Below are 14,257 nucleotides of genomic sequence, written 5' to 3' on the forward strand. Positions count from 1 at the left end.
TGGAATAAAAGTTGAAGTTTGAATGCAAAAGCTATCTTAACAATAAAATGTACTGCTTGTAGTTCAGATCAAACAAAGGTTAACCATTTAAATCCTAGGAACTTATTATCAAATTTATACTAGGCCTAGAACCTTAACTGTCAATGTTAAAGGATTCTATAATCTTAAAACTTAATAATGAAAATTATTTAATGTTAAGTTTGCTAATAAAGACAATGAAAGAGTTAATATCTCTCACCCTTTCCAGGACACACCTGGGTGTCCCTGAGTGGGTCTTAATTCTCAAGCATTAATCTCTCTGGCAGGCGTCCCTGTTGCAGAGGAGAAGGTCCAGCAACATCCTGGGAAAGTGTACAGGAATTCCTCCTGATCAAAAGTGGGACCAGGCTTTTACAGTATAAAGTAGATTGTCTGCTGTCATTCAACTATTTATCCATACCTCCAACATCTCTCATTGGAGAATAAAAGAAAACAGTAGAAAAAAGATGAAGACTCTGTTCTCACTAAGTGGACTCTTTTGTTTATCTGTTCGTTATTACTTTATCTCCATTTTGGGCCTGGTTGTGACAGGGCTGGGCTCAGTGTTCTTCAACACTGGAGAGCATCTGGTGTTGCGAACATCAACTTGGCCTCTGTACCTTTCAAGATTGTTACCAGCTCAGGGTTTGCTAGGTCTTCCCTTTCTCATGGGAATCTTTTTACTCCAGACCTGGACCTTCAAATCTGAGAGACAAAAAGCAGTTGAATCATAGAGGGAAACTGAGGCAGGCATAATGAGAGATGGCGCGTCCTGCTACAGAGATGATTTTGAAACTCTACCCATACTAAAATTAACAGTTGCTACTTGATTATCTTTAATCAGCACTGTTTTCTGTAGATTTTGCTCCTAAACCCCCTGCAAATAGGAACAGGGTAAGAGCCACGGATTATTATATAATATGTTTACAATTTTGTTTGAATCAAGCCAAATTCTGTTTGTCCATTCCCTTTTCAGAGGCTGTATATTTATTTGGAAAAGAAACAGATCAGGTCAGGTCTGTATTTCAGCTCTTTTCTCTAGTCACTTTCTCATAGAGGAAGAAAAAATCCAACATTTGAGGTTGGTCTTTCTGTAGTAGTACCTTTTAATTTATGAAGGAACTGGTGAATGGTCTCTTCCACCGAGAAGCCTGTCAGAATCCCCTGTGTTAGGCTGAATTATTTAGGGGAGGAGTTTATAATAAATAATAAGGGTGATGGGATGGTTAATGTTCAGAGCTGCTCTGGTTTGCATATTCTCAGTGTTCACTCAGCCTGAGGAGCTCTTGTATTGCCATGGTGCTCAGCCAGAGCTGATGTTGCAGTAGAGGCAGAAAGTCTTGATACTTGTGGACATCAGCTGGAACAGAGAATACAAATGAGTTTTAAGAGAGGCAAAGGGAGAGGAGAGGAACGAGTGAGGTGAATGTTGAAAATTTAAATAATAGGTGTCAGCTAACTCACCTGGACTGGATCAGGTTAGGAGATGCTGACACAAAAAGGACACCAGGGAGTAGGTGATCATAATGAGAAAAAGGGCGAGGTAATCTCTCCAGCTGCTACAGAAGCAGCCTGAAAAAAAACCCGATACTGAAGGTCCACTGAAGGTCACTAGTCCATCAAGAGCTAACTAGCTTACAAATAGTGCTAATATTTCTATTTAATGTGTAAATGTTGAAAATGTCAATTATTACAATGAGCAGTGCAACTTACTTCTGAAAACCGATAAAACACAATAGGGAATATCCAGTTAATGTGATTATTTCATTCAGCCATCTAATGAAAAGAGACTTTTCCGCTCAAGATTGAGTTGGATTAGATGCTTTCTTATACAGCGACAAAACAATAATACTAAACACTATAAAAATTATTTTTTTTTAGGTGAAATGTAATTTGAATTGTAGTAGTTGTAGGTTTCCTTTAAATATTTTAGTACCTAATAAATATTCCAACAACAATGTAGACGAATTTTAACAGAGTGTCTTGCTGGTACTACTCATGCGAATTTATGAGATTTACAGCAATTACCATTCCTGAAAGCTGAAAAATAGTGAGTTATTTCATGAACACATAAAACAAGGCCTTTGAAAAGATTTAACAGGACTCTTAAAATGAAATATTTGGCTCAGTCATAATTTGAGCTGGATACAATATTGAAGTGCACTGTCGTTCCTAACATTCATAAAAATAAATTATTGTGTATTGTTTCCTGCTCTTTATTTCTGAATACAGATCAGTTTGAAAGAAACTAGATACTTTCCTTGTCTAGTTTCTGATGGTTTTGGAAGGTTACTATGTACATATCCAAATAATCAGTTAACCTTGAAACCAAGGAAGCCTGGCTAGTAAGTTTATGTATGGTAAAATAGAAAGATTAAAGACTGGAACTTTTTATTTAAAATATATTCATAAATCTAATTTGATTTTAATGTTTGATGTTTCTTACAACATCTAGTCTGCAGCCATTTCAGCAGGTATCATATATGTAGGGAAGTCAGAGAGCACAGTGAAATTGTAGTGAAATTAGTGAGGGAAAAAAAGTCTGTTTTTATTGAGGCAGGATTTATTTATCACTGACAACTGGCTAGAAGTTCCCTCTGAAGGTTTAAATAAAGAATTTGTACTTTTCCCTCCCCTAATTCTTTAGTCTCCTGATAGATTTGCCTGTATATACATCTAAATATGTAAATCATATGGTAGTTGGTAAATCTTACTTTGTTCATGTCATTTAGGGGTCCTGGACTGACCACTGTAAGACTTAAATTGATTTATTTTTTTATTATTTTTTTTTTTTATAATTGGCAGGAAGAAAACAACCAAAAGTCTATGTTTTGTAATATTTTATTGTCTCTGATAAATCAGAGTTCTGTACTAGAATAAAAATTATTCTCAAAATTATCTGCCTTACATAATGCTGTATGTAATGACCTAAAGCATATATAAACTCTTAGAAGATCAATGGGGAGAAAACTTTATTGATAGTGCTCTATTAGCTGGCATTGATTTTAATGTTTGATGTTTCTTACAACATCTAGTCTGCAGCCATTTCAGCAGGTATCATATATGTAGGGAAGTCAGAGAGCACAGTGAAATTGTAGTGAAATTAGTGAGGGAAAAAAAGTCTGTTTTTATTGAGGCAGGATTTATTTATCACTGACAACTGGCTAGAAGTTCCCTCTGAAGGTTTAAATAAAGAATTTGTACTTTTCCCTCCCCTAATTCTTTAGTCTCCTGATAGATTTGCCTGTATATACATCTAAATATGTAAATCATATGGTAGTTGGTAAATCTTACTTTGTTCATGTCATTTAGGGGTCCTGGACTGACCACTGTAAGACTTAAATTGATTTATTTTTTTATTATTTTTTTTTTTTATAATTGGCAGGAAGAAAACAACCAAAAGTCTATGTTTTGTAATATTTTATTGTCTCTGATAAATCAGAGTTCTGTACTAGAATAAAAATTATTCTCAAAATTATCTGCCTTACATAATGCTGTATGTAATGACCTAAAGCATATATAAACTCTTAGAAGATCAATGGGGAGAAAACTTTATTGATAGTGCTCTATTAGCTGGCAGTTTATAATTAAATGAATTGGTATCTTTAGAAGATACAGAAGAACTGTATAAAGTAATTTCAATATAAGTCTGTACTAGTTAAATTTTCTACCAATATCATGGTCTTTCCTGAAATCAGGTAGTTCAAAATAACAAATATGAGCACATCATATGGACTCTCCACACATAACCAAAATGTTCTTTCACCATTTTAAGCTCAGCTAGGTAATTAAAAGTGTAAAAAGTAGTAACAAGTTCACCTTGTTTCCAAGGGAAGAAACAAGTGAAAGATCACAATGTGGATTAAGCCATCCAGGCATACTTGCAGGTATGCAGGCTTATAATTTGTAGCTGTAATTAGGCAAGTGTAAGCACAAAAGTGGTAAAATTTCAGCCTCTGACTGAAGTAATGGGAATAATTTAATTGTGTACTTTAGGCATTCTTCAGGTGTTCAAGAAAACATGCTCTGTTCTGCAAAGCAAATATTCCACTCCATCTTAGAAAATTAACTGTATGATTTTGTTACAATTAATGCCTTTTTTTATTAGGAAAATATTGATAAATGTGTACAAATTTTCTTTAATATACACCCAAGTAAAGATTCTGAACTTCATTGTTGTTCATAATTATGCTTTCACAACTAGATGATAGTGCATATCCTCAGAGATTATATATATATAATATGCATGACATATAATTGTATATAATATAACAATATAGTATAATATACACCATATAATGCAATAAACATAATATGATATGGTAACATGGTAGCTGTTGGACACTTCTTGTGATTTCCCTAGAAAATTAGGTTACTTTTTCTAAGAAAGAATGGAAGCCCAAGGACAATTTCCGTTTGAATTCTTGAGGTGCTCTGCTTGGAAACCTGCTTGCAAGGTTGTCAAAATAAGAAGACCAACCTGAAAGTCTGCCTGGTTGTGGTAGGTGATTCTTTCTTAAAACTTAGTGCTGGAAAGTTCAGTATGTGTGGTTGGTCTTTTATGTACAAAGCACAATTTGCCTCCATCAGCATGAGATGCATTTTACCATCTGGATGGACACCAGTTGTTATTTTCTTTAATGAATCTGAACATGCAGAGAAAGCAGCACTGTATATAAAGTTGACTTGAATTTTTTATTTTCGTATATTCACATTATGTGTGAGTTATACAGAATGACTTCATCCAAATCCTTTCTTCTTTGACTACTGTATTATTTATAGGAGTTTTGAAATAAATCTGATAAGTCATGTATAGATTGTAAATATTTTTGAAAATCTGTGTTTTAAGAATTTGTCACTTTATGGGGAAAAAATGGGGAGCAGGGTAGGGAAATAGAAATATGTTATTGAAGTCAGCTTAAAATAATGTGAGACTTCCCCTAAGGCGAAAATTATAACGTATCTTCAGTACAAGTGTGATGTAGACATGCTGGAGAGAGTTCAACAAGTTCCGTGGTGGTGGTGGTGAAGTATATGGAGTATTTCTGCTGTGGTAAAAAGCTGACACACCTGGGATTGTTTGGCCTGGAGATAAGGAGGCTCAGAAGAAAACTCATGAATGTGTTTTAGAAATTTTAATTTAACAAATACTGAAAGGAAGATGCAGAGAGGGTGGAGCCAGGCTCTTTTCAGTGGTGTCCAGTGACGGGAGAGAATAAATTATATTAATTTAATTAATTGTAAAAGTATTCAATAATGTTACTACAAAATTATGAATGGATGTTACTTGGATACTTTCATGATTTTTTGTTACATGTCTACGTACTTGTCCTTCTCTACTTTTATTTGAGATCAGAATGCCATGGGTTTGTGATGTAACATTTTTGACCTTGAATAAACAGGTGTTCTCTATGTTAGCTGTTTGTTTAGGGATTAATCAAGGTTTAAAACAGATAAAAGTTTCTGTAAGACTAGAAAATGGATCAGATTCACTAAGTGACAAATGTGCAGAAATACAAGTGTTGGAGAAAAAGATATTTGTGGTTCTGAGTGTTGCTCAACCAGGTACAAAATAGCTGAACTTTGTTTAAATAAATTAATTCTTGGTCATATAAATCTATTTCAATTATTTTATAGATCCCAGTTATTATGTCGGGAGGGACTGGGAAGAAAAGAACTGTCAGGGTGTGAAAGCTAATACAAATGAAATTCTTACAATGGAGAGGAAATGAATGTTAAAGGCAACGGAGGAGATAGCATCACCAACAATCTTTGAATGCCCAAATCCTTCTTTGAAGCTTGATTATTTTTTTTAATGTTTGTTTTGCATTGACATGTCACAGTTCTCAACAAAATTAAGTGTGACTGATTTGATATTTCCAGCCTGTTTTCCTTAGCCAGAGGAAATTCAATTAACAGCAAGGACAAAGGAAGAAGATAACAAATAATTATTACTCTTCTTTTAACCTTTTTTTTTGCGTGTAGGTTTAGCTTCAGCCAAACTAGATTTCAAATGAATATGTTGAACACTCAAGAAATTTGTAAATAACATCTCCAGCTGGCTTTAAAGCTTTTGTGGTAAACAAAATGTGCTTTGCAATGTTATAGCTGTAATTGGTCCTTTCTCATAATTTATTGGAATGATGCTCCATTTTGGCTTTACATGTTTTTAAAGCTATTCTTTATGGTTTAAACATTTTCAACATCATAGCTATGTTTAGCTCTTTATTTCTATAGACTAGATTTGGTGTCTTATAACTCTGACAATACGCATTCCAATGGCTTTTTGCTTCTGGAAATTAAATTTGAATGTCTGAAAAAATAAACAAAATAATAGAAAATGAAATCAGACACAGTGTGAAGAAGGAGGGTGCTTTTCTTGAAGAAGGCAAGATGCAGAAAAATGAATAAATAACAAAAAAACATATTCCTTGGGCTAAAGGGAAAAGAACAAAACCCATTTTTGCATAAACGTAAATGCCCATGAAAAAAAGAATCTATTTTTAAAGACATCACAAAAATTACTGGCTTGAGGAAATATTCCCATGTTTCATCATATCCTTTTGGATGTTTTCTTTCTCAAGAGTGTGTGCCACTGACATTCTTATATGTGGCATTAAATATAGAATTATGGAGTCATAGAATGGTTTAGGTTGTAAAGGACCTGAGGGGTCATCTAGATCCAACACCCCTGCGTTGGTGGGGTCACGTCCAACTAGACCAGGTTGCTCAGACCCACATCCAGCTTGCCCTGGGACACTTCCAGGGATGGAGCTTCCACAGCTTTCCTAGGCAACCTGTTCCAGTGTCTAGCTACCCAGATAGTGAAGATTTTTCTCCTAATGTGTATTCTAAATCTCCCCTCTTACAGTTTAATTATAAGCCGTTGTAAGAAGTTCCTCCCCAGCTTTCTTGTAGGCCCCTTTCAGTTACTGAAAGGCTGCTATGATGTCTCCCCAGAACTCCAGTACTGGACACAGTACTCGAGGCAAGGTCTCATGAGAGCAGAGGGGAAGAATCACTTCCCTTGACCTCCTGACCACATTTATTTTTATGCAGCCTAGGACACCACTGGTTTTCTGTGTTGCAAGCATACATTGCTGGCCCCTGTTGAACTTCTTGTCCACCACCACCCCAAAGTCCTTCTCCTCAAGTCTCTTAGATCCATTCTCCATCCAACCTGTATTTGCACGTGGGATTTCCCCAACTGAAGTGCAGAGCCTTGCACTTGGCCTTGTTGAACTTCATGCAGTTTAGAATTTAGTTTGCATGAGCCCACCTCTCAAGCCTGTCAAGGTCCTTGGGATGGCATCCCTTCCCTCCAGAGTGTCTACTTCCACACAGCTTGGTGTCATCAGCAAACTTGTTGAGCGTGCACTCAGTGCCACTGTCCATGTCTCCAACAAAGATATTAAATAGCACTGGTCCAGTACCAACCCTTGGGGAACACCGCATCACTGTTCTACGTCTCGACATTGAGCCATTGATCACCATTCTTTGAGTGTGACCATCCAGCCAGTTCCTTATCCACCAAGTGGTCCATCGAATCCACATTGTTCCAGTTTGGATACCAGGATGTCAGGCAGGACAGAGTTGAATGCTTGCACAGGTTCTGGTAGATGACATAAGTTGCTCTTCCTTTGTCCACCAATGCTGTAATCCCATCATAGAAGGTCACCAAATTAGTCAGGAAGGATTCGCCCTTGGTGAAGCAGTGTTGACTGTCACCAATCACCCCATAGATTTCCATGTGCCTGAGCAGATCTTTCAGTAGGATCTGCTCCATGATCTTGCTGGGCATAGAGGTGAGACTGACTGGCCTATAGTTTCCTGGCTTTTCCTTTTTTCCCTTCTTGAAAATGGGTGTTATGTTTCCCCTTTTTCAGTCAGTGGGAACTTCACCAGACTGCCAAGAATTTTCAAATATGATGGGCAAAGGCTTTCAACTTCATTTGCCAGTTCCTTCAGGAGCTGTGGATTAATCCCATCAGATCCCATTGACCTGTGCATGTTCATGTCCTTCAGGTGGTTTTGAGCCTGCTCCTCTCCTTCAGTGGGGGGTTCTTCCTTCCCAGTCCCTGCCTTTGCCTTCTATGACTGGGGTGGTGTGACCAGAGCCCTTCTCAGTGAAGTCTGGGGCCAAAGAGTCACTGAGTATGTCAGCCTTCTGTATGTTCTGAATGGCCAGGTCTCCAGTTTCTTTCTGAAGTGTGCCCATGTTTTCCCCAGTCTTCCTCTTATTGCTGACATACCTGTAGAGACTTGTTCTTAACATCCCTGGCCAGATCTAACTCCATTTGTGCTTTGGCCTTCTTTGCATGATCCCTTCCTTCTCTGACAACTTGTCTGTAAACTTTGCTTTTACATTAAACTGTGTCCAGAAGCTCATTGCTCATCCATACAGGCCTCTTGGCACTCCTGCCTGCCTTCATCTTTGTCGGGACATACAGCTCCTGAGCATGGAGAAAGTGATCCTTGAATACAGACCAGCTTTCCTGGGCTCCCATTCCCTCCAGGACTTTGTCCCACGAAACCCTGCCAAGCAGGTCCTTCAAGAGACCAAACTTTGCTCTTTTGAAATGGGTAGTGAACTTGCTTTGCTCCTTTCTCCCTGCCATAATGACCCTGAATTTGACCACGTCGTGATTGCTACAGCCTGGTCTCCCATTAAGATTTGCATCATCAACCAGCCTGTCTCTGTTGGTGAGAACAAGGTCCTGCAAAGCATCTTTTCTTGTTGGTTCCTCTACCATGTGGAGGAGGAAGTTGCCATCAATACACTCCAGGAACTTCCTGGATTCATACAATCATATAATCGTGGAATGTCAGGTTGGAAGGCACCCCAATTATCATCTTGTCTGACCCTTTTAGGTAATATTATAGTTTATATGAGGTGGCTCAGTACCTTGTCAAGCAGAGACTTAAAACTGCCATGTGGGGGAATCTACCACTTCCCTTGGGAGACTATTCCAATGTTTGACTGTCCTCATGGGGAAAAATTTACCTCTGGTATCCAACCGGAATCTTCTCAGGAGCAACTTGTGCCCGTTACCCCTTGTATTTTCCATGTGACTCCTCATAAATAGGGAGTCTCCATCTTCTTGGTAACAACCATTTTAGTACTGAAGCACTGTAGTAAGGCCTTCTTTTCTCAAGCATTGCTGGTGCTTTGCTGTGTTATCTCTCAAGCAGGTATCAGGATGGTTGAAATCCCCCATGAGGACCAAGCCTATGAGCCTGAAGCTGCTCCTATCTGTCCTCATCCACTTGGTCTTCCTGGTTGGGTGGTGTGTATCAGACCTCCACTATGATATCTCCTGCCCCTGTCTTGCCTTTAAACCTGACCCACAAGGTCTCTGTCCTTCAACCCCAGACAGCTCTATGAACTCCAGCTGGTCATTGATGTAGAGGGTGGCACCCCCTTCTGTTCTTCCCTGCCTGTCCTTCCTGAAGAGCTTGTACTCAACCATCTCCACACTCCCATCTTAGTTGTCATCCCACTATGTCTCAGTGTAGTAACATCATAGCCCTGCAGGCATGCACACATCTGCAATTCCTCTTTTTTATTCCCCATGCTCTGTGTGTTTGCATAGAGGCATTTAAGATGGACCCCTTTCAAAGCAGTTGTGTTGGCAAGGATTACATTTTGTAGTTCAGATGCTTTCCTGCTGCCCTGTGATCCTCTTGCAGGCCCAGGGCAGCTGTTACTGTCTCTGTCCTCAAAGTGGTGGGTGTGGGATAAGTTGAAGGTCTTCTCCCTGGCATAAATAATTTAAAGCCCTCCTACCTAAATTGGGCAGCCTCCTGCCAAATACTCTCTCCTCTTTCTCTGACAAATGAACTCCATCAGCCTCCAGGAAACCACTTCTCTCAAAATGAATCATGTGGTCTATGTAACTGAACCCCTGGCTATGACACCACTCCTGTAGCCATTGATTATTCCAATTTGGTCGGCCCTTTCCAGCCCTTTCCATTTGACCAGAAGGATTGATGAGAAGACCATCTGTGCTCCTGAGCCCTTCACTGTTTCTACCAGTGCTCTACAGTCTTGCCTGATACTTTTCAGCTTACTCTTGTCTGTGTTATTGGTGTCCATGGGAAGCAGTATGAGTGGATCATAGTCAGAAGGCTGTATAAGCATTTATGTAATCTTTCTGTTACATCTCTGATGCCAGCCCCCAGTAACCTGCAGACCTAGTAAGTGGATCAGGTCTGCGAATGGTCCCTCAGTACCCCTGAGAAGAGAGTCCCCCACAACTATTACTCGTTGCTGCTTCTTATGAGCACTTGTCATTATACAATATGCCAAGTGAGCTGCCTTGGTCAGCTTTGACAGTTTATCTGGCATGGGTTGCTTTCCTCTTCAGTCTGCAGAACTGTGAAATGGTTCTGCAGGGGCATCTTAGGTGTTGAAGCAAGTCTTTTCTACATTCGGGTTTTTGACTCCACACTATTCCATTCCTATTTCTCTTTTTCACTTTATTCACTTCCCTCCTTTCTGTATTTGGTAATGGGGGAGTTTTTGGTGCTGTAGTATCAGGCTGTGGGTTTGCCTCAGTGAGTATCTAGAACCAATTATCTGTTTCCTTTTCTGCCTTCTTAATATTTCTCAGTCTTCTCACTGTTCCCTGCAGTTCAGCCACCTGCTGCAGAAGGTTCTTCTCCACTTGTATGAAATTGTATGAAATTGGCAATTGTCATAAACACCTGAAAATTATGCTTTGTACATAGGCTGACTAAAGTAGTGAAAGGTCTGTGTGGTTGTTAAGGTTTTCACTGGTTTATTTACAAAAATAAAGACTTCAACTATGTTCTTGTCAGTTTTCATATCGGGAAGCAATATGACTACCATTTCCATTGCAGTGGCTGTGATGAGAGTCTTAAATGCTGTAGATCAGTGCACTGACAGTCAAACATTCTGCAGTGTGCTAGCTGAATCTCTTGCTTACAGTCTTTATGGTGTACAATATTTCTTAATATAGATGTCACCATTTTCTGAACAAATGGCTGTAAAGGAGAAATGGTCAAAATGGTTGCTGTGATTAAGAAATCAGTCTGTATTGTATACGCTATAGGACGAAGGAGGGAGACAACAATGTGCCAGGCAGGATTGGTGTGCTGCTAGTTGCCAAGGAAATCAAGAATAGTAAATTAATCTTTAAAATATTTTTCATATATTACAGAGCATAAAGCTTTGAGGTGAAGTCCTTGTTCCACTGTCAGTGAGACAGGCAACCAGTGAGTCAGTAGGATTTTTCATCAGTTTAATTTTTTATCCCTTTAAAGGTCTGTTTTTGATGCATACTTGTTTACCTAGATTCCTGGAGAAGTGATAATGATACTTAATAGCTTATGTGGTATCTTGGAAATGTGTTTCTCTAGTGTGGCTGGTGGTTATCTACTTGAACAACGTTACTTAGGGAAGATTAGCTATGCACATGACATCTGCATTATATTTTATTTCATGATATGAGCAGCTTGGCTTTTTGATTTTATTTAGTGTTTTATTGAGTGAGACACGGCGAGGAATGATTATTTTGTTAGCTGCACTGGGAGAAAAGGAGGGAGGAAGAAAAAGCAATGGATTTAGAAACCAGCCTAAATATTTTATCTCTCCCCCGCCAAAGGAAGAAATGCATGCACATTTTATGGAGCCTAAATGTGTTTGCTGGGAAATAAGTGAATGTTGTTTTACAGAGAGCACATCAAAGGCATAAATGTAAGTCATGCACTGAGTCATAGTTGTCACTATTATGGCAGTGATTCTCAGAGAGGGGGAATACTGCAAGCAAGACAGTTGCAATTATGTGGAGAGATAACTTTTACTCCCCCAGCTTTAGCTCCTTTTCAAATAAGTGTCTGCCTGGAACAATGACAGCTAATCCTTGTCCCACATGCAATAATCTAGTTTCCCTCTTCTTCCCTCATCAGCACAGAGCTTCCCTCATCTGCATGCATGTTTCTCTGTAGGCATTTGTTTTCTTTCTCCATCCTCTTTGCTGAAGACAGAGATACCTAGGACCAAAAGCTGGGATTGAGTCTATTCTGTACTGCCACAATATTGAGGGTGATCTTGGGGCAGCACTGGATGAAGGAATGAGAACATGACATGGTTTGCAGCTGTTTTAGTTGCAGTGTCTGAGTTATTAAAAGCAGACAAGTTTTGCATCACAGAAAAGACCATAACTGAACAATGCAGAGCTCCAAGTATAGTTGGTGTAAAGAGACAGAGAGTTTGGCTTGGAGTATTTAAGCAAGAAGCTAACTTTATAGGCTACTTGAGGTCTTCACTAGTAAAGACAAATTTTCATCAGTGTTTAGTTCTGTACTGAAACATTTTTAGCTGTTCTTGAGTAAAACTCAGCCAAGTTGTTTGGTCTCCATGGCACCAGTCAGAGCTATCTGAAGATACCAACTTGGACTGAGAATCATCTGTGTGGTCCTGGTGTAGCACTCTCATTTAGAATTAGGTGTTTGTTTGTTTTTTTTTTTTAATTTGTGCATAGTAACAGATTTATACAAGATTGTGCTGATCAACTCTAGATCTTAAGATATGTTCATATTTTTGGGTTTTAGCCTTATTGATTCTAAACAATATATATTATTTTACAATGGTGTAAATGGAAACCTCCAGATTTATTAATTTTCCCTGTGATGTATGTCTGTTACCTTGTGATGTTTGCAGGCTCCCCAAAAATATGATGACTCATTATGGTTAGGCAACATCTATTTCAAAAGACCACAACATCAGACCTACTCATATTTAAAGGTGCACACTTCCAAGAGCTTGTAGGTGTTCATATGATGTAAATAGTTTTCAATCACAGAAGTTGTTTTGACAAGATGATAAGTTAACTTTAGGAATAAAATAAACGTATTTTTTGGAACAGGCATCCCAGAGTTTCAATTCCTTCTGTAAGAGCAGGACAACTATTGGTCTGGAACTGTTTGTCCATTCACAGTTAGAACAGATATTTTTCTGGTTTAAGCAGATCAATGTATTAAAGTCTGATAGAAGTTTATTTCTAAAGGAGTGTTTATGTCTTATTTTTACTGGTATTAAACCACCTGCAACAACAGGACTATTTAAAAAACAACAAAGCCAAAAAAACCCCACAATATAATTGGTCACTATGTAGCCAAATTACCAGTTTGGAATAATTGCCAAGTACTCTTTCCAAAAGGAAACTAGACCTCTGCAAATACTATCTACATAATTCTGAGAAGTGTTTCTAATTACTAAACTCTGTATACAGCATAATCAGTCCATTTTCGGAGGAAGTGGCCTTGTACCACTGGAAAAAGATTTGAATCTAAAAGATTACATTTCAGGAGTAGAATTCTAACAGACTTCATGCAAAAAGAAAGGGTCTCTACAGGCTGTGTTGATGGCTGTCTTGACAGTTTTTGAGATTGATATTTGACTCTTAACAGCGGACCATTGCAACAATCTTTCTGCCAAAACTAATATCTACTGAAGTTTGGGTGGCATGAAAACCATTTCCATGAAACTCTCTGTATATGAGCCCTCCAGTCTCATTGCCGTTTTAATGTACAGTAGATTCAGTCCTTGCCCTTCACCCAGCGTTCAGCGGAGATGAGTTTATACTCCAGTCCACACAAATTTATTAATGACTTTGACTTGCAAAGCTGAGTAAATCTCTGGTAACAGCAGCAACCTTGCCCCTTTCCCCCTGTGGTAGCTAAAACTGACACAAGAATTTGTGAACACTTGGGCAGTTGGTCCAGCTACAGTTCCTTGTGTCACTACTTCTCTGGCAGCTGTAAAAAATTTAGTCAGTTAAAAAATATCTTGGAAATGTTTGTACTAGCTGTAGGCATACCTTAAGGTACATTGGAAGCACGTGTATCTTCTCCAAATGTTTTCTGGTTATAACTATAAGATACTGGAGAGTCCAACTTGGTACTTCTTTTAGGGAGCAAGGACAGCAGTGGTATGTGAGAGGGATCTTGCCAAAGTTGGAAGTGCATACTGATGAATATAGAACAGTTCATTTTTGTCCTGGTTTGAGTCAGGACGGAACCAATTTTCATTCTAATAGTTTCACTTTTCAGTTAAAGTCCCTTCATAGTAGCTGCACTTGCTGAAATTAGCAGAATGTTTCTCAGTCAGTGTCTGCTTCCAGGACTGATAATGCTCTATGTTTATAGTTCCTGCTGGAGAATGGTATGCATAACCAAGGCCACTGCTTGGCTCTGCTAAACTTATGCACTGGAA

At 38.6% G+C, this 14,257-nt stretch overlaps 1 protein-coding gene across 1 annotated transcript in view; it reads right to left on the reverse strand.

Annotated features, from left to right (window-relative positions):
- Positions 1–8,315, reverse strand: part of LOC104392128 (cytochrome c oxidase subunit 7C, mitochondrial) — a 22,742-nt gene extending 14,427 nt beyond the window's left edge. The window contains exon 1 of the mRNA XM_010001487.1: positions 8,271–8,315. Within this exon, the coding sequence (XP_009999789.1) occupies positions 8,271–8,315 (45 nt within the window). The remainder of the gene's footprint in view (positions 1–8,270) is intronic.
- Positions 8,316–14,257: the final 5,942 nt, after the last annotated feature.

Source organism: Chaetura pelagica, unplaced genomic scaffold (genome assembly GCF_000747805.2).
Source record: "Chaetura pelagica isolate M959 unplaced genomic scaffold, ChaPel_1.0 scaffold577, whole genome shotgun sequence".
Classification (NCBI taxonomy): Eukaryota; Metazoa; Chordata; class Aves; order Apodiformes; family Apodidae; genus Chaetura; species Chaetura pelagica.